The sequence below is a fragment of the Salarias fasciatus genome, chromosome 2, assembly GCF_902148845.1.
Source record: "Salarias fasciatus chromosome 2, fSalaFa1.1, whole genome shotgun sequence".
Classification (NCBI taxonomy): domain Eukaryota; kingdom Metazoa; phylum Chordata; class Actinopteri; order Blenniiformes; family Blenniidae; genus Salarias; species Salarias fasciatus.
Window position 1 is genome coordinate 8,015,898 of NC_043746.1, and position 21,698 is coordinate 8,037,595.

General features: G+C 43.7%; 1 protein-coding gene across 3 annotated transcripts in view; it reads right to left on the reverse strand.

Annotated features, from left to right (window-relative positions):
• Nucleotides 1–21,698, reverse strand: part of gria1a (glutamate receptor, ionotropic, AMPA 1a) — a 73,788-nt gene that overhangs the window by 32,952 nt on the left and 19,138 nt on the right. For all 3 annotated transcript variants that reach the window (XM_030112417.1, XM_030112401.1, XM_030112409.1), the window contains exons 3-9: nucleotides 20,227–20,466; nucleotides 14,721–14,905; nucleotides 9,522–9,575; nucleotides 6,548–6,706; nucleotides 5,940–6,107; nucleotides 4,844–4,948; nucleotides 3,675–3,785 (exon numbers count right to left, since the gene is read on the reverse strand). In XM_030112417.1, the coding sequence (XP_029968277.1) occupies nucleotides 3,675–3,785; nucleotides 4,844–4,948; nucleotides 5,940–6,107; nucleotides 6,548–6,706; nucleotides 9,522–9,575; nucleotides 14,721–14,905; nucleotides 20,227–20,466 (1,022 nt within the window). The remainder of the gene's footprint in view (nucleotides 1–3,674; nucleotides 3,786–4,843; nucleotides 4,949–5,939; nucleotides 6,108–6,547; nucleotides 6,707–9,521; nucleotides 9,576–14,720; nucleotides 14,906–20,226; nucleotides 20,467–21,698) is intronic.

Consider the following 21,698-nt stretch of genomic DNA (forward strand, 5'->3'; position numbering starts at 1 on the left):
GACATGGAATCTGGACTGCAGAGTGTCTGTGTGTGTGTGTGTGTGTGTGTGTGTTTTCGTGATGTCGAGAGTGAAGCCGACAGCATTTTCAAGTCGGGCTGACCTCTGCTCCGGTGCCAGGCTGTTCTTCTTGTTATACCGACATTTGTACATCTCGCTGATTGACCGGCCTGGGAAATTACAGCTGACACGGCACCTGGGGCTCCGCTCCACTCCGCTCCCGCAAAATCTCTATTTCGTACGGAATTCCAGACGGCTCAGGCCGAACCCCGTCCACCAGCTCTTGGAAGACCTCAATTCCCACAAGTAGTTATGTGTGCCGGTTTTTCAAGCTGAGCAGATCCTGCCGCTGTGTTTCAGCGGGGTCGGGGAGGGAGGGTCGGAGGGGGAGGGGGCTCCTCTGTGTGTTCCAGCTATCTGCGTTCTGCTGCTCTTTATGAGGGAGGTGAAGGTAATCATTGTCACACATAACCCAGGGCACGCTGGTAGACAAATGGCACCCCGGGGAGACGGCGGAGGAAAAAGGTCTGGCGCGCGGCGCGTTCGCCGGGTGTTCGCTCGCACCTGCAGTCACAGACAGAGGCCAACACGCTCGCACAGCTGTGCACGGAGACGCATCCTCCAGGACCCAGTGTTATTGACCTCCGACACATCCGCCGAGATCTGCTGTCACTCAGCCGTGATAAATGCAATTCAGACTCACACAATTCTGCACACAAGAGCGAACAACCCAAAATATAACTTCATAAAAATGACACTGCAGACTCTTTAATTTACTTCAACACTGATAAAACTGCACAACTAAAGGTAATTCTGAGAGGGAGCCTTCGAAAAGTAACACAGCACGTACCAATAATAACCAACTCGTACCGTGGGACCAAAGCTGCTCTGCCTCACTTCTCCAGATCACCGGTTCGAGCCTGTGTCCGCAGACTCGGACAGCAGGGACCGCCGAGAGGAATCAAAGTGATATCTTCATGTTGGCAAAACAACACGCTCCCTCAAGCAATGAATCAGTGAGCACAGAAAGTTATAAGGTGTAAAAACTCTACTTCTGCTCACACCTTATCGCTCCGCACAGTTTCCAAGACAGAAAACCAATTTATCTTCCAAGAAAAGGGGACACTGATAGGAGATTATGTCAGAGAGAGTTATTCTGAGTCTGTACTTGGGAAAGAGCAACTTTTGGGTTGAAGTAAGGATTTTCAAATTTCTTCTAAGTTTGATGAATAAGTGAAGTACTATCTAACATGTATACATCGAATCGGATCAATTACAACTTACCTTACTGAGGATACTAACACACAAAAGTTCAATCTTTGCTTTTTGCTGTTTACATTCAGCTCATGTTATGCAATATGTGTTCACATCATTTATCAGTTTGCACTGTCTGTTAATCCAGAATACTGAACTCCTGTTACAGTGGATATGCAACAGACTGATTTCCTAAGATCCCACATAACGCTCGATAATCTGCATGTAGATAGAAATCTGTGTCAGAGTCTTTCATCATCTGTTTTGCAGCCGATCAGCTCAGACTAACACCACGAGGCGTCACGTGCAAACAGGAGTGTTCACGTGAGAATTTTCTGCCTGCATTGAGACTGTTGACACAACAATGATCCGACGGAAACTGAAACGCTTCCATTATCAATCCATTCATAAGAATTAGGTAAAAAAAAAAGATTGGTCACAAATTCTACGCTGCAGTTGAAGGGGCCAACACACAGACGACGTCTCTCCATATAGTCCAATAATATAAGTAGCAGAAGTTTATTTGAGGAAGTCCTTTTCACCACATTAACTCCTAGAAGCTGCAATCAAATAAATGTAAAAGTTTTGTAAACATCGTAAAAGGCAGTGTGGAATATAAACGTATCTAATAGCTCCATGCCTCCCAGTATTTTCAGCAATCTGGAACGCTGTATTCACAAAGGAAAATGAAAAGAGTGTGTGTGTGTGTGTGTGTTGTTTAGCTACTTCACTCAATCCTGTGTGCGTCCCTTAAAGCGGTGGAATGGATCAATATTCATTAGCAACTTTCAGCTAACTTGATTTAGCTATTAGACGTTCCAGTCAATAATCGGCCTCCTTTGTCTGTTTTTCCATGTTAGCAGATTCTTGCTTTTGCTCATAGCTGCAGACCCCAACGAGCAGGGAGTGTCAGGTGTAACCTGTCATATTCAGGAAATAGATGTGGAAGTTCATCCAAGTGTATTTTGAAATGTTTATTCCAGAGTAATTCTTTACAATGTCCAATTTGCAGAAGCTGCCTGCAGCATTAACCGAACCGCCCCGCCTGAATGAGAGGGAAACTGTTTATGTGACTTGTGAAGCTTTCATGTATTATTCAAAACAAAGTTCAATCAGGATAAATTGTGTCTAACTGTCATTTTTGCTCAGCGTATTTTGAGGTAACTGTTACCAATTTCGCTCATCTGTATCGTGTGTGAGCCATCTAACTGCTTTGCATAATGGATTTTATTACTTATGTTGGGTTTATTTAGATTAAACTCTTAGCTGTTGCAGCCATTTTGCATGAATTTGTTGATACTTTAGCAATTACGTCTCCTAAGTGGCAGATAAAGTCCGCAGCAGAAATGTTCCATGTCTCACTTACACCTCTATAATATTGTATTTAGTGGTTTTCATTTGGTGCTACGATGAAGATGAAAGCTTGCCTTTCAAAAAAAATTGCATTACTCCACGCTGTATCTTGGCTCCATCAGCTGGACCGAGCCTTGATCTGCTGAGTGCTGAACACCTCTGAAGGGAATCAGACAGTGGAGATGGGATGTTCTCACGTCAGCCTGTCAGACCTGAAATCTGCCTCATAACGGCTAATATGAGCCGTGTGTTTTATTCCCATCATGTTTCTTCTATACATTGGATTATAACTGCCCTCACTCCAACGACACGGACAGAGATGACAGATGTGCTCTGTTGAAACAGCCTTCAGACGATTGTGCAATATTACATTTTCTACAAGCCGCAGACGCTGAGAACATCTCCCGTCCTGCAGGGATATATTGTACTCGCCATCTCCATCATCCTCGGCTATTTTCCAGTCAGGTATTGTCAGTTGAGCTTCTTCCTCTGGGAGTAACGTCATGATAATCTAGCTGGCTGTCAAGAGAGCTGGTTGGATTGGATGTGGCCTAACCTGCAGACCTCGGTGCCTCCATTTTTTTTATATAGACCAGGACACGACACACAGGCTGTGAAATGGAAGCTTTTCAGTGCCTGTGATCTGTTGATGAAGCTTGATAATAAACTCAACCCGGCTGATCGTCCCATTTTTTCATGTAGTATCTTTGACAAATAACAAGATGCTTTATTACCAAAACATTAAAGCGACTCTGCAAATAATCTGCTATCAGGAGGACAGTGTCCCCGAGACAACTGTAGCTCCGGCGGAGGCGAGACAAATGAGTTGATCCTGACTGTGATTCTGTGCAGGCACCAGGCAGATAGAGGGAAGTTAGAGAAACAAAGCTGACGGGAAGGCAGATACAATCACAGGAGCCTTCAACCCTTCCTTCAGGGAAGTCAACTTTTAGGAACTGTATCATAAAAGGCAATGAAAAATCTTACTTCTTCCAAATCCCTAAACTTGAGTGTTTTGCCCGTTTTTTTTTTTTTTTTTTTTTAATGTTGTTTTGACGGAGACTTACCAAGATGGTGGTGACGATGTAGGTCCTGTTCTGCAGTCCGTAGGTGTCGTTGTTCCCTCTCATTAAACTGGCCGTGGCCACGTATTTCTCATCCTCGTTCCAGTAACCAACCTGAGACGAGGAGCCACAGATGAACCTCATGAGCAGTTCTCATCATCACTTCTTAAGAACGGTATTTCCACAAGATATAGATGAGCTACATTAAAAAAAATGAATACAAGGCATTAAGAAGACTTTTTCAGCAATCACAATCTAAAAATAATGTGATCCAATGCAAAGAGGTGTACAGAGGGATTACTTTAACAAGCTTTGTTCTTATTTCCATTGAACTTTTCATGTATTCAGATGCAATTTAAGCTTCACATGTCTCTCTAAACTGTTCTAAAATTGTTTCACTGCCATGACTGAAGCAGTGGATTCCCCATTTTTAAAAGCACATCCTTTCTTTCTCCACTGCAAGCTCTTCCCTCGGGCCAGAACAGACCCTCTGGTGGGCCAGCTTTGGCCGGCCCGCCTCATATTTGACACCCCCGCCGATCCCAGCTGTCGAGGGGCGAAGAGCACACCCTGGCCAGGCTGCCAGTCCACCGGGAAACAAGCAGGGAGAAACATTCACAGTTTATGGTGAACGATTAACCTCAAATGCATGTCTTTATGTGGGATGGAACCACCTGGGGAAAAAACCCCATCGGCGCAAAGGGAGAACATGCAAACTCCACTCAAAAAATCCAAAAACTGTCACTGTGACGTGAGCATAGTAACCTCGACAATACTGGTAAACTTTCAGACATATGTGATAACATCCAGCCGTTTGAAAAGAGCGAAAATCAGGGCAGAAAATACAGTGAAGCCTCGTCACTTACAGCCTTTTCCTGAAAGCATATGTGCGAATAATAATGTGATGACTGAGAGCTCTTACACTTCACTGGAAGTAGTAGGAGGCCACTTGTTAAATATGTCTCAATCTTCACTCAGTAATGCAGGTTTTTATGTCTGAACGCTCCCTCTCAGAGCGTTCATAAGTGTAATTAATACAAGTTTGATAAAGCTGGGCCTTTCTTGGACTTAATTAATACTGTCTGAGGTTATAAAACCAGCTGTGAGGTTATTCTCATATTGAGCTTGCAGACGGAGGGAATAACTATCAGAAATTGGAGCCTGGGGCTTACCTTCTTGGGTCCAGAGGGCGCCAGCTCCATGATACTGACAGTGTAGTTAGTCCTGCGGCCCTTCTCGTTGAACTGAATGTGACCAGTCAATCCATCTATACGGACCTGTAATGGAGCCGCTGATATTGAGTAAGCAATTCCGAGTCCCTGGCTGGCCTGACAGATGGGTAAATTACGGCTGGCGTGGAGTGTAATATTTAAACAGGCCGTCTTCTTCGTGTTTGCGCGAGCAGCAAGCGGTCACATGCGACGCTGACATGCGACGCGTGTTAAGCGGAGCTCGTATGTATTTGCATAGCATCCATTTGCGAATCCACGGCGCCGGGCTCCCTATGGATGTGAATGGCAGACGGTGTGCGTGCACGTGTGCTGTACGGTGTGTTTGTCTTGGCCGTGTGATGGAATTAATTGAGCGAACACGGTTTCAATCTCCAGTCTATCCGTAAGGCAGATGGCTGGATTGACTCTGCACAGCCGCGGTGCAGACGGACCCTCCGGCAGGCTGCAGACATACATGCAATCACACGCATGCCCCCGTGCACAGGCACTATCTATTCTCCACCCATGCAATTCTTTACAGTAATAACGGTCTGTTGTAAATACGTCAAATACATGAGTTTAATTCGTTGCCTGTTTTTGTTGGCTTACACATTGCGTCCTTTTCAAAGCATTCCAGTGACTGCAGTGTAATGCAACTTGTTCCTCGAAACACACTGCGTTTGTGTGCGTCTCCGTCAGCTCAAGAAGTCTCGCAGCCAGTCCAGCGTTTCCATTCCCTTTGCCAAACATATATTTCTAAACTCAATTGCGGATGTCATATTCCATGACGATCACGGCGCAGTGTTATTGCCCGCAGGTTTTGTTTACTAGCCACGATGTCACATTTGATACTGGAGAGCTCTCCTACGACTTAATGTGAACTTTACACGACAGAATGGGACCTAATTTGTTCAGCCAGCCCCAACTCAGCAGCTGTTAGCCAATGTGCCACTCAGGGGTTTGGTACGAGTGTGTATGGGCGTCTGTGCATGTGTGTGTGTGTGTGTGTGTGTGTGTGGTAATGCATGCATGTCTGCATCCATGTGTGCATGCAGACCTGCTGCAAGGCTCTCTGGATGTCGATGCCCTGTCCCCAGGGAGCTGGTGGGTTGGCCAGACACTCTCCGGCGTTGCCCCTGCGAGAGATGTCTATCCTCTGTCTCCTTAAATTCTGGAAGGCCGTGGACATGACTTTCACCCCGTCGTAAGTCAGCGCGCCCGTGTACTGCAAAGAGAGAGAGAGAGAGAAGATCACTCACATCAGAATCCCGGCGTGGCGAGGCACTTAACCGTCGGAGCGTTTCTATGAATTCCACAAGTCCTAAAATCGTATCTCAATTATGTTTCATTTTATTAAATATCTTTATACAGCTTTGCTCCTGCATTCAAGGGCATCATTTCGGTTACTTCAATTTTGAGGTAATTTCCTGAGTCTGTGAACACAAAAATGCCAGGATGTGGAATGCGGCTCAGCTGGTCGGACATTAAAACCTACTTAGCCTTTAAAAGCTTTAAAACTGATATCATTATCCATCTCACTTATTTATTCAAAACGCCGTCGCAGACGAGCCTCAGAGGAAGTAAACACAACCTCTCTGGCAGACTTCAAACAGGAAGCCGAGTTATTCCTACGAATGTGGGGAAACAGAGGCGACGGGGCGGTACCTTGAGTCCGCTCCGGGGCACTTTGGAGTCTTTGTTGTCAAACTCGATCCACTGCTGGACGACGCGGCTCACGCTCGGCTCCGAGTTGTTAACGAGCTGGAAGCCGGTGATGTTCGCGCCGCCCTTCCTCAGGTCTGTCAGGTCGATGTCCAGGAAACCCTGAGAAGGGGAAACCAGACAGACATAAAGGAGCGAGAACTGAGATGCAAAGCAATGAAAAGGCACATGAAGTATCTGCACTGTGTGTGAAATACCCCACAAACCCCCCCTTATGATGAATTACGCTTTATTGAAGTGTGAATAAAAATCTACGTCCTTGTCACAAAGACTGAAAGAGTTCAGCAGAAGTCCAGAAAAGAATTAAATTCGTTGAATAGAATTATTTAACCTCGATATAAAGCAGAGGAGCCAACTCTATAATATCAAGAGTGAAACTCTGCAATTCACTTGAGAAAAGATTTTGTTGTTGAATGATTGATTTCAAATGATCCTTTTTTTTTTTTTTTTTAAATTAAAAGGTTACGGATAACTGTTGAATGATAAAAGCATTTTCAGAGTTGTGTTTTTGCCTTATCTAGTGGAAATTTCCAGGGAGTTCAGTGAAGCAACGCTGCATCATGAGGAAATGGATGTTTTTAATCGGTTCATCTTGCACGGTGGCTCCAAAGAAGCTGCGAAAGTCACACCAAGGTCACTGGATCAGCCTAACGTCTAACTTCTGATCCCCTCAAACAAATAAACCAGGTATGACTCATGAATTATTATTGTTTCATTCAATAAATTTAAATGTCCTAAGAGGATAAATGAGATAAAGCGGATATGTGCAACAGAGAAAGTTGTTTGCCTTCATTTTTATCAATTTGCACACCTTGCTAAAAGTCCTTGTTCTCGTACTGGATTTGTAACCATTCAACATGATGGAGAATTAATTAAAAGCAGAAACAATGTTGTATCTCATCAAATATTGTTTACTGCACCACAGTTTTCTTCCGCCAAAGCAAACACTCAGCTTAACCAGGGAGAACGGGGCGTAGCGTGCACCGAGGGGCTGCGAAACATCTCGCCGTCTAATATTAGCAGCTAATTTTATACGTGGCTGTTTTCTGGCTGTGCATTCAAAAGGTGCAAGGGGGTAAGTGTGTAATGAAAAGCTGAAAATAATTCCCGCTGTTTTACTCGGAGAGGTTATCCCACTGAACAGACTCCATCCTGCCTGTTCCTGAGGGACAAGCGTAGTGAGACGGAGAATAGAAAAACCTCATTTCATGGCGGGAGTCAGTCCGGAGCTAATCTGTGATAGACTGAAGACTCATAGGCTGCTGTTAACAACGGCTGGATCAAAACCTTATAGACTACTGTGAACAATGCAAGGTACGCCTCAGGCGGAGCAGAATGGAGAAAGAAGCGATTTACTGTAATGGTATCTCCTCCTTGTATTTTTTTTTTCCCTCCTTTCTCTGACTATTATGTTGGAGAAGGCTGTTTTTCAGAGCGGGAGGAGAGGCGGTTTCAGTCTCTCAGCAGGCTGCCTGTCAGCGTGGGGAGAAGAGGAGCGAGACGAGTGGGACTGGGTGGGAGTGGAGACGGAGCGGGGAGAGAAGATTTGTCTGTGATTTGTCTCAGCTTTTAAAAGCAAAGTTTTGACTGATGAGAAGAAGAGGTGCCTCTCCGGATTGTCTCCTGCTCGCCAGGCATCTGTCTGACAACAAGCCGCGCTCCCTCCTTCGGTGTTTGTTTCGTGCCATTTGAAGCTTTGGCTCTCTGTAAGCCACATGTCTGCCTCAGACTCTCACTTGTTTACTGGCTTTGATCTCCGTATCCATATGATGAAAACAAATGAAGACAAATAAAGAGGGCCGGATTTTAAGAAGCTTAAAGTTGAAACTGCTTTCTGCTTCATTTATCTCTCTTTGTGTGGTTTGGGAGGGGGGGAGTGTTTGACGTGGCGCAAAATCCGAGCTGGTTCAAGCGTTCAGCTGAAGTACCTGTGCGACTTGCCAGGTGTCTACATTTCTCAGATGAACAGACAGAGTTGTGTCTTTTCTCCTGCTCTGTGAATAAGCTAATTCTGTGCAGCGAGCTGAGGAGGTTACTATAGAAACTAGCCTTTGCTAACAATGGACGTGGAGGGGGTGTGTGTGTCTCTGAGAGATCTTTCATTATTTATTTTTGTAATCACACATAACGTGAGCTTGCTAAAATCCAAAGCGTGCCGCGTCGGTGCAGACGCACAAAAGCAAGTGAATCAGTGCGAACTAAAAAAAAAAAAAAGCATTTTTTTCCCCCCTCAAACCTTTTAATGGAGCCATTATGGACGACTATGGCCACTTTGCGTACGAGCTGTTATTACCGTCCGAGCCTTATCATTTAAAATTAAATCGGGCAAACTGGCCAGACAAGAGCGATGGAACCAATCTGAAGCCCCGGCAGTGAGAAATTGTTGAAGCCTGCAGCTGCATATTAATGCTGTTATTACCACGGCTCCCGTTGATGTCACTTTTCTCTTCATTCTGTTGCCTTTAGTGAGCGCCGTGACGGTCTGACACGCCATTTTTCCATGAGAATATGGCAGCAGACAAAGCGAGCTAATGGACATAAGCGTGCATACCTTGGCTCATGCGACCTTTTTTCTGTTGCTGCGAGTGTGCACAGATTTCCGTCTCACACTGTCACAGTTTTTTTTTTCTCCATGTGCCGCTATTATTTCTGCTGCTGTGACAGGGAAAGGATATACGATGGAGCTGGAGCGGGAAATGGGACGAGCAGGACGTTAAAAAAAACGGACCGTTTCAGGCTAAATTATTAGGGCACACAGACGAGTCCATTAAATTGCCAATAAAGTGCTGAAAGTCTGAAAACCTTTTAAAAGCTGCATTTAATTGTGAAGCAGATTCGGAGTGTGTGTGTGTGTGGGGGGGGGGGGAAGTGCATGAGATATTTTTAAAGAAACAGATAAAACTTGGTGATTTCTTACCAGGTTAGCCAGGATGTAGTGGTAGCTCTTTGCATTCTTTCCTTGTTCAACGATCTGTAAGACAAGTAGACAAAGAATAAAGCGCAGGTCACACACTGGTTTGTGTGTGTGTGTGTGTGTGTGTGTGTGTGTGTGTGTGTGTGTGTGGGAGAGGGCAGGGCGCTTGAGACGGTGTTTCAGCAGTGTACAGGCTTTGACCTTGTCGAGGACAGGAAGAGGAGGAGGATATTGGAAATCAAAGCAAAGCTACTGGTCTCGACCTGAAAGGACAAATTACACGATCAAAGTGGGCTCTCAGAGAACAACACTTGGGGAGTCATTTAGAAATGACTATGACTAAAATGTCCTTTACTCTCGTCGCCTTCACTGATGAATGATACTGTTGTGACAGTCCTGTTTCCTACGATGTTGTCAACGTCGCCCTCCACTCGATCGTCGCCGCAGACAAACGCCACCACTTGAAGAAATCGCAGAATACACTCGGGCCGCACATTACATCTCAACATCATCGTTATCGCAATGTCAAAGGAGCGAGCTGCAATAACTTCTGCTTCCTTGCACTGTGCATTCATGCTCTGCACGTCAACATACTGGGCCAATCAGACGAGCCCCGCTGCTCTCGGTGTTGGGTCAGAGGTCATAGCTGTTGTAAATTAGGTTCAGCAGAAAGAGCAACTGTTATTTGGGCCAACAAATCTCAAAACTGCATTAACATAATCGATTTAATTGTTTGCACTTATCACGGTTCGTATTGCCAGTGCAACCTTTCAACAACAACATCACATGTTCACATCGTGCAGCCTGAGTATGGATCTAACTTTTTTTGTGAGAGGATATGATATGGAGTAGAGGCTGAAAGCACGCGATAATATGAAACGTGAGGAGGTGGATGAAGGCGCGAATCCTCTGCAATTGACATTTAAATGTAAACTACATTTGTTCACATCCTAATTCTTCTCTGAACTGACAATAATGACTTAATGACAATAACAGTAGATGCAAAAATAAAAATGAGGCTGAGTTTTTTTTTTAGAATGTGTGTAAATAAGGGCAAAGCATGACACTTGTGCTTAAACTTCTCCATCACTGACATAAACGCCGACGTTCATGTTAGAAGCACAGTTTATGCATCAGATCAGATCATAGCTTCTTTCAGTTTAAAATCTGAGAAAATATCAGAACTTGTGACACCATGTTTACCCATTGAGAAGGGACAACTGATATATTAGAGGTGCTAAGTAACCCTTGATGCAAATAACATTATTTGCAAGAAAGTTGTCCTGAATAGCAGATTAAATTTTTATTCTCAATGAAAGGGGAATTAAAACTGTCATGTAAACATGGCCAACAGCTTTTATGACAGAAATGCAGCAAGATATATATCACTTTCAGACAAATTTTTAAGCTCTAAATGCCGAAATATCCTTGATTTTTGTCAGTTTTACTTTTCCCACAGATTTCACTTTAAATAGAAAAGAATATAATACTGCTATTCTCCCATGTTTGTGTATTCTTCGAGTGAAAACTGAAAAGTAAGATTGAAATACACTTCAAAAAATCCAATGTGTTGAAATGTTCAATTTTTAATTACTTTAGTACTATAAAAGGGGCAATTAATGACCTAAGTCGTAATTTCAAGAAACCAGTAAATATTTTACAATTTAATTCCAACTTAGCTGAAGAGTTTATGATAAAGTTGTAAAGACAGATTGATTGTGTTATTTTACATAGACTTTAAATACATGAGAAAAACCACAATACAGACTTAATCCTAGTAAAAAACAAACAGTATATGATAATGGATCAATCATTAGACAATATAGTCATGCTACCTATCGAAGTTTGCCAAAAAGAATGTGTAAACCTCCCAAAAAAACCTTCATCAACAACTACATCTCCACAATTTATTTTTAGACTAAATATTTATTAAAATAGAGCTTGTGCTTACAGAGATATAAACATTTTGAAGACACAACTTTTGACCGTTAGGATAGCAAATGGTGGTGAGTAAAACAGAAATAAAACAAAAAAAGCATGAATGAAGTGTTCAGAGTTCACGAGATGTAAGTTGTTGTTGCACCCTTGTTGTTGAACCCTCCGCCCCCATGCGCGCACTTCAGCGCGCCCCTTGCTGTCATTCTCCGACCGCGGGCGTTCCGGCTCAGCCGAGCAGCGAGGGTCAGCAGGGCCGTCTGAGAGGTGTGTGTAGAGGTGCCAGAAGTGGTTTATTTATAAACGGAACGGGCTCGCTGGACATAACTTCCAGTGACATTTTTAATGTAAATGTATCACAGGCTAAAAACTAAAATAACCTGCTTCGCTGGTGGCGAAGGCCTCGTTTGGCAGAGTCTAAATAAAGAGCTACAGCTACAACTAATGTGTCATCATCACAACAGTCACATGAAATAAGGCCAAGTGGACGGCATTCATTTAAAGCCGCGCAGCATCCAATTAACAGCACAATGAACACAGTCAACTCCACGGAGGCCCCCGCGCATGAACTCATCATATCGTTCTCTCTGAGAGCACTGTGTACACCTCGGGGAGCGTCCTCATTTATCTGTGAGTCTGTGTGAGTCCAACAACGCTGTAGGTCATGACAGAAGGTGGCATTTGTTATTAATGGCGACCCCAGCCCAGGGCAAAACTCGCGGCCGAGCCCAGGGCAAGGAAAAAAGACAGAAGGATGGAGGAGAGACACACACTGCATCACCGCCACAGAGCGCCGTCATAGGAAAAAAGTTTCTGGTGTGAGCAGCTTTTTAATTATGCATGCAGATTTAAAGAGTCATTGAGAGTTCAGCCCCAAGAGAACGGGTCATTTTTTTTTTTCCAACTCTCTGTCAGAAAACATGCTGAAACCATTTGCTGGTAGCTTTTATGAATCACAGTCGACGATCGCTGAGCAGGCTGCACGGAAAACATGCAGCATGTATGAGAAGTTAGCCGCAGGATGCTGTCAGTGACATTATCCAAGACAATCTGCGCACTGTACGAGACGAACGAGACGAACGCGTGCAAGTTTAAAAAGGGCAAAAGAGGAAGGTGTGTGAGTGTCTGTGTGTGTGTGTGTGTGTGTGTGTGTGTGTGTGTGTGTGTGTGTTTGCGTGCAGGGCAGTGTGGAGGCAGGGAGCAGATGTCGGTGATTGATGGTGGACGTCTGAATGGAGAACTTCTCGGGCTCAGCTTCTGTAAACGGCTGAGAACTGATGCAATAACCTTAACTGTGGACACCGAGCCATCAATAACATTCACACCGAACAGCAATAGCATACAAATACAGACAGCAGCTGTGTGTGATGGTTTTTCTTTTTTTTCCCCCCTCAAATCATGTACGGGAAGAGAACAAGGAAATAGTACAGCAGATTGAAAAATAACCGTTTGCAGACTATTTATATAACTGCTCAAGGTTCTAAACTGAACTAAATAATAAAGATGCATTTAAAAAAAGAAGATAATAGAAAAGTTTATATACATAATATAACATTTAGGAAGCTTTATCAAATATTTCACCTCAGATAAAAAAATTAAAAAAAATCCACAATGCGTTTAACGTCTCCAACTCTACACCTGTGGACTGTATTTAGATCAATTTAGATTTAAAAACAAATTTTATCATTTTTGAAATATTTGCAATAATGTTAACCACATCATAAACCATCTTTGTCTGACATTTTCATGTTTACACATGTCCCATTTTCTTAAAAAATTGCTCCCAGCAAGAAAAATGACGGTTAAAATCTCAATATATACGACGTGATGTTATTCCTGATCCATGTTTCAGATTCAGATTAGCCTTCTAGCAGCTCTAAGCCATCATTTGTATTCCCAAACTGTTTATTTCCTCTACTCGAGCCTCACTGCTCCCTGCTTCGGCTTCAAGAGGAACAAAATAAGACACAACCGTGCACCACTTCATCATATGGAGAAATCCCGAGTTTGACAGGCCTAGTTACGCTTCCTGAGCTATGATTGGACGAGCTCTGTTTGGTGGGGGTGGGGGCTGGTCGCTGAACAGTCAATTGTGATGCCAGGATCCTTTTTTCTCTCCGCAGCACAGAGGTGAGTAACTGATGATCCTATCACGGATGAACTGCCAGCTCCAAATGCCAGTGGTGTGTTATTTATCTTTCCTGTCCTTGATGCTCGAGGAAACTAAACACCAACAAGGACCAGCAAACAACCCCCACTTTCCATTTATAGTATCTCTACTTTGTTCCTCTGGTAAAAAGGTGTGCAGCCTTGTCCTCAAGTGCGTCAACGTGACTTTTCTTACATTTTTCTCAGGAAGTTTTTCAGACTTGAACTCCATGAAACTAAGTGATTATACCGTGTGTTTTGTTGCCTATACAACACAGTATGGTTTCAAACATTCAGTACATGAATATTCACCAGATGAGTCAAATAGCTTGATTTAAAAACAATAAAGATAAGGGTACATAGGCGGCGGTTGATTATACAGCTCGACTTTAATCTGAATACAAAACAGCTTGAAGGGGTTTTACTTCACAGAAACAGATATATCAAGTCGCTCACCCATAGGCATTTGTAATGACAGCCTGCTGTTACCTTCCAACATCCCCCCCTCAAAAAAATCACCAATTTCTCAGTTTCTTTTTCAATGTGCCGGCTTCCCAGAACGTCAGCTGGGACAACAAATGGCTGATGTGTAAACGTTGGGGTGGGTTAAGAAAAACCCGCGCACAGCATATGGACGGACGGCCTAATAAAGGGCAGTTATCTCTGAGGTGCAGCCAGGGCTTGGCAGGCTGCTGACCGACACTCCTGGGTCACTCTTTGTGAGTTCTGACTAAACATTATGCTGTGTTTTTTATTCATTTATTTATTTATGGTCATTTTTCCATCTGGAATATGTACTTATGACACACGTTGATTGTTTTATATGAGTTAGTTATCTGTGTCTGACAGCTTATATCAAGTGAGAATAGCAAATGCACTGAAGTGTAATGCTGGTGCTGTAGTGACTCACTGGGCAGCTTTAATCAGGTTTCAGTATTGTATGGAGAAAATATTACATTTATGACCACTTGCTGAATATTGTGTATCCCGCTGCCCATTTTTTGCTGTTCCACACACAACAAGGCGTTGCACTGTAAATTCAGAAAACAGGTTGACTGATTTTTCTTGAAGAAAAACAAACAAAAAAACCCCAAAGAGTCAATTCTGTCTCTCTTTTACCTTTTTGAGTATTCCAGTCAGCCTCTCAGTCTCACAGTCGATGATAATCTGGCCCTCCTTCTTCTTGTCCAGATCCTGGAACACCTTCAGGAAGGAGGCCTCAGTCATGGTCTCCACGTTGACTGAGGTCACCTGCCAGTCCTTCTCCGCTGCTGTGTCCAGAACCTTCTGCAGCACCGACAGACCTGGGCAAGAGAGAAGACAACAGAAACTCAAGTTTATCAGGAGTCCCAGGAACACATCGAACTGAACTGATTAAATTAGACAAAGTCAAATTTAAGAGGCAACTGCGTGGGTTTTTACAAGTGCTAAGCAAAGATGAGGCATAACTGGCTGAAATCAGTTTCGAGAAAGAAACCCAACAGTGCCTACATCTTTATTAGATAGTGGCAGACGTAAGTGATGCGCAGGTTAATTTCATACTTTGCACACTTGCATTACGAGGAGAGAGATAAATTCAAGCAACTTCTGAACCAAAACAGAAGCTGTGCGGAGACCCAAACAGCTCGGAGTGAGATTATCCATCAGAATCTCCCCCTGCAGCTTTGGTGATAAAGCATAACGAGTGGGGCAGTCCATTAAGAGCGCTGACACGTACAGGTGCGCTTTTTCCAGCTCCGCACGCAACCTAAATAATCACCACTTCCATACCGATAAATAATCAGTCCCGTGCATCATCACAGACGACACAGCCACAGCCGGCCTCGTGTCCTCAGAGCGCCAATTGCAGGAGGCGCCACTCAATTACACTGTCACCGACACTCGAGGAACAGGTAGAACAGCCAATGAACTCAGAGGCTGTGCTAAGCCAGGAAAATAAAGACGATTAGGCAACACATTGATCTCAAGCTCTGATTTACAATCTGACTCACTGTTGTATGTCTTTGCAGCTGGCAGCAGACCAATCAGATTCCTCAGGAGCTGGCAGCCGCAGTCGCTCCACAAGGTAAATAAAGCAATTTCACCCACAGCAAACTGGCAGCCATTAACCGAACGAATTACAGCAATTACAACATGTCAGAAATGGAAAATAGTTGATGTAGGTGAGTTTGCTAGTTGTACACTAAGATGTTAAACCCACACAAGGGCCAAAGCATCGTGATTGTTTGCTTTTCATCAGCCAAGGCACACAACTTGACCAATCCAGAGCAGGAACAAACACCTTGTCAAAAGAATGAGCGATGCAGTGGCGGCCTCGGAGAGATGATTGCCGGGCCCTATTAGAATGCAACGCCAGCTGCTCTCTGGGCAAATCACGCCGCTTATTTGACACCAGGTCATTAGGAAGTACAAAGACGGATGGCGTTTCACCTCCATGTGTGACCACAACACAGTACGTGTAAATACATCAGACAACCTGATAAATGTGGGGATGTCATCGGGATGTGAGACACAGGATGTTTGTAAAGCACGGCCAATCTGACAAGGCCGTCTCTCTTTTCACTCCGGCCCACAAGTGAATAATTGTGCTTCTTGGCGCTGACAGGTTTAACAGTCGCTGTGAAATGGATGCCTGGTGTGGGAAACGCAGGACATAGTTCATCACGTCGTGAATCAGAGCAGTGGGTCAGCTGTCTGTGAATGAAGCAGAGTTGTCTTGGCAGAAAAGGTTTCAGCACCACGGACAGCACCACACACAGCCTAATGGGGCATTTCTATTAGCGCCTACTCAGCTCCACTCAAATCAGCTTGTAGTTTTCCACTGGGGTATAGTACAGGCTACTAGTACGCTTTTCAGTACTCGGCTGTGGCTCCTGATTCGACATGTCAGCAGGTCATTGATTGGTTGGGGTCAGACATCACCGGAGGACGACCGACGGGTAGTCACATAAATTAAAAATCCATCAAATGCAACAAAGTGTCTTTAGTGTCCCATCAAAACTGTTACACACAAATCCTTCCCGTGGTCCAATGACTCAGGGGTTAGTTTAGACACGTTTCTGTGCTGAGTTCCTGATGACTGAATCCACAGGAAGCTGAATGGAGCGGCACGAAACTTAAAAGCCTACAAGGAGGTCTCCGAGCTGTTGGCTGCTCACAGACAGCAGCGGACATCGAAGCAATGTCAGAAAAAAAGCTCAAAAAGCGTTCACTTAGGGCACAATATGACCTGAATGAGGCAGGGCCAGTGACGGAACAACAACAACCAATAAATACATCAATATGTGTATATGCTCGAATATTTTACTAAATATGATATGAACAGCCTGAATTTAAAAAAAAAAAAAAAAAAAACATCAAGAAGATGTCATGATTTCCTTGAAGACAAATTCAACACATTTAAAACAGTTCATATTCACACTCCATGCTTCAGATGCCGCGCTAAAGGGTCATGTTTCCATGACGACTGTACACGATGGCATGGGGAGCACCGTGTTTGTGTGATGGTGACCGGTGTTCCCTGAAGCACGGTGCGCCATTCATGGAATCTCAATATCATGATCGGCACAATCACTCCCCGTTTCACAATGTGCAATTCATACTTGAAGCTATATGCCATCATTTCATTTTTTAAGCAGCTCTATTTGATTACAGTCCCATTGTATGAGACATTTATTGCGCACGGCTAATGGAGTCATCTATATTTTTGTGTTAATGATAATTATTTGATAAAATAACAATGTGGTGATGAGGTTTTTCCCGCCACAGAGCAGCTCTTCAGACCAGGCTTTACCGCATCCCAACAAACCACTGGGTTAACCTAAAAACAACCCCATCACCATCCACTCATCACTCCATCTTCTAGACATTTTTGTTAAAATTGTGGTGACTCTTGTATTTCTGAGCAGAAGTTGGGGTGTTACACATTTATCTAATATACACACCTTTAATTTTTTGAGAAAGTCGGTTCAGGGAGAACATGTAAACTTTATGAGTGTGATCTTCTCACTGTGATGTGAAATTGCTAACAACTACACAAGCATACAGGTCAATCATGGTTTCATTCGTGTGTTATTTGCCCTTCCTCTTCGCTAACTGGTATTTCTTTGCTATCTAAGTCAGTTTTAAATTATGGGGCAGCCTCCTGAGTTTACAGCTGGAGGACAGGTTACAAAAAAATTGCAGTGTTACGCTCGAAGGTGAGCGCCTGGAATCAGATTTTCTCCGGCAAAAACATTGTAGTGCAGCATTATTTCATATCATACATCTTATTTTATGTATGCTTTCTTTCTTTTTCTTTTTTTTCCCCACCATTGCGTTTGAATGGGATAGCCTCCCTAGTTTTTAAGTGTGTGTAATGCGACCCCATAAATCAGAGCCCACGTGACAGGGGCGGCTCGCAGGACTCGCCAAGGTAAAAATGGCCCTCCAAAGGCATCCTGGAAGAGAATAATATCATAATGGAATCTGGCTGTCATAAGCACCCTTTTGGCCGGAGGCGGCACGAGAAGAGACCCAGGCGCCAGGCAATCGAGAGCAGAGAAAATAACACTTTGTGGAAACCATTTCCTGAATATTGTTTATGATGGGTTTAATGGCCTATCAAATTTGTTTTCCCATTCTTGGCTTTTGAAAATAAAATTGAGAGGCACATTTATTAGGGGAATGCAGCACTATAAGAGAGCGAGGCAGATGCTAATAGAAAAAAAAAAGCAGGGGGGGACATTAAAGCGCCTGAGATCGCATGCAAATGATTATGAATGGATGATATATTTATACACCCCTGTCCACTTAAAATAATGGATTAAAGCTGGGAAAAACAGAAATATAAACATATCTCATACAGATACACAAAGCTATAACTTACAGCCAGTTCCTAGATAATATGACCAAGAGGCACCTAATAAAATGTAACACTGAGGAATACACACATGCAATAGGCACACACACACACACACACACACGCACAAGAGTCCTCACAACTAAATATGATATTTCCTAAAGGCTTAAAATAACCTCTGAGGAAGGGTGACTGCAGCAATAGTATCCAGGCAACAGAGGACTACCGATATGGATTTCACTGGCTCCATCCCACAACTCAATCACACGGGGTGACCCAGCACACACACACACACACACACACACACACACACACACACACACACACACACACACACACACACACACACACAGTTTGTAAGCAGATAATGAGGGGATCACAGCAGATTAAAAAACTAAGAGAGGCTTCTGAGCCCGCTCCAGCCACGATGCGTCACCGGGGCTCTGGACCAATGTGAAATTTGCCGCTGCTTGATACCGCAGTGACACAGAGGCATCCGTTTTGTTTTGTTGTTGTTGTATTTTTTTTTTTTTTAAACCGACTTATTTCTCCTACACATGCCAAATACAAGAGCATGAATGTGGCAGTGAACCTCCATTCTTCACAAATTTGCATCGGCACAAAGAAAGCACAAATAAACTGCTTGTAAAGAATGCGTGCTTCCTGGAACACACGCAGGATACACACACCGTGGTCACGCTCCAATACCCACAACACCTGGAACAGATGGCCTGGCATTATGGGAAGAAAAAAAAGAAAATCATACCGGAAAGCAGGAAGCGGACAGGTTTGCTACATTTCTTCTCTTCAATAGTGTCAGTGAAATGTTTAAATTCAACATTATAGCATCTTTTCTTTCTGTCTGGCACAGCACATCATAGACTCTGCAGCACCTTGACTTACTGCTGAGGACAGCTCAATGAAAAGCTTAATCTTTGGTTCCTTTGTGCGAGTTATCTGCTCGTTGGTGCAGGTCAGTGTTCCTTTTTTGTGTTCCTCCGTCCGTACAAAGACGGTGGTCTGAAATAAATGTTCAGATGGCTGCTCACTGTTGCACAATGGCTACGATTGACCCCATTGCCGTCGCCATGGCAATGTGAAGGCGACTAATAGTGATTGCTTTAACGACTGGCACCGGCTCCGACTGTGTACTTGTGAAAGAAAAGGAAGTGCTTTTTAAAAGACACGCTGTGGTTAAATTACAGATGCTGATCTTTGAAGATGAAGGAGGATGACTCAGCGTTTTGAATAAGTAACTGAATAATTAAATATTTCAGAGCAGCGGTTTTCAAAGTGTGGCACGGGCCTCCCATGGGGGGCACCAGAGGATTTTAAAGGGGGGGGGGGCACAGCAGCAGGAAAAATAAACTCAAGCAACAAAAAAAAAAAAAAAAAAAAAAACCCTAATGATAACGTGGTTAAGCCAACGTCTGGTATGCTTGGGGCAGAACGTACTGAAATCTGAGGAAGCATAATGAAGATTACTTGAAGTTTTGGCTTCTATTGAATAGATTGGTTGCTTCACATCATGTGCATACATGTACATGCATTAGCTGAGCTTTTCTCAAGTAGCTTGAGGGCTTACAGTTGAGAAAAATGCTTATTTAAGGATTTTAGCTCAGAAAATGGTAAAGAAATTGAAGCAGAGCCGGCTAAACTGCACAACATAACTATACAGCCATAACTTCAACCTCGCATTTATTAAAAAGCTTCATTTTGGAGACATTCGACACTTGATTTGATATTGAAGAAGCAATGTTGAGAATGAAGCACAAAGGTTTTTACCTGAGTCAGAACTGTACATGTAGACGAACTTCTTCCAACTGTAGTGCTCGATGACTCCCACCAGAGCGTCCTGCAGCTCCGGCCTCAGCTGGATGACGAACTGGTTGGCGGTCTCGATGGGGAAGGACGGCGTGACGAAGCACACGTGCAGCGCGCCACAGAAGGACATGAGCATGTTGACGGTCTTCCTGTCGTACAGGCCGATGATGGCGTACACTCCTTTAGAGAACTGAGAGCAAACTGCAGCAGACCAAAGAGGAAACAGAACAAAAGGAAACATTGATGTTAGATGTGAGCAAAAATACGGATGGAAATGTTAACTTAACGGATTACTGGTGCGGCTTTCAAAGCCAATTTAAAGTCAACGTTCAATAAAATGTTGATGTGGTTATCTCCACTGTCTTGTCTTCTTGCTTTTGAATTTATAATAGTTATGCCTTCATCGATGTCCAACGGAAACAGATTCCCTCTGGTAGGGAATTCTAATATATTGAATGAGCCCTCCAATCATCAGTGAAATAACAGTTTCTATAGCTGACATGCAGATTCACGCAGATCCACAGACTTCCATTATAGCAATGAGAGTAGCCAGAAAATTGAAAGGAAATTGTCAGATTAATCTATAGCGGGAAAGTCATTAGCTTCAATGAACCAGGGGCGGAGCTGGGAATGCTGGGAACCCAGGCGAAGGGTGGGGGGAGGAACAATGAGGCTCTAAGGTCTATATTGTACTCTGTAGAATAAAAAGGTCTGCGATTCAAGAAGTGTTATCTGCAGTGCTTTGCTGCAATAGAACCATTTCACAAGATTCAGAAATGATTTCTGTATGTTACATAAAAGATAATAATGTCTTGTTTGGATAAAACTAGAGTTGTCTTAACTTCCACCAAATCCCTGAAATTTGAATGTTTTGTGACAATAGAAATAGCCCATTGCTAAGATCCAGGCATCTTGTCAATGGAGTTCAAACTGATCAGAAATCAGCTGATTTCAGTGTACGCTACCTAAAATCCCCTCGGCATGCACAAATGTATCAAAAATAAACTATTTGGAGCGGTAAAACTGAGGAAACGGCATCTGTCACTGCTCTGACTCTCAGAGCTTCGCTGATAACCCTGAGTCATCAGCTGTGACTCCGTGGCCTGTTGAGGCGAACGCTGGCCTGGCTGGTCCATCTGCACACCGGCCGTCTGTGTGTCTTTCCTTGAGTGAGGGGTGCTGAAGGCAGATTAGGCAAAGAGAGGTTAATCGATGCATCCCCGGGGTTCCACTGACATTTTACTGGCAGCAGAAGGCGACCTCCATCTCTCATTAGATTTTTTTTTTTTTTGTCCTCAGTTTCTCCATTTTGTCTTTGTCTTATTGTCTACATGTCACTCCAGACATCCTACGATATCCTGAAATATTCCCTTCACGTGTGGAGCGTTCTCCATGGATGGTATATCCTCCGTGCACTCTCAGCAGGGAATGCT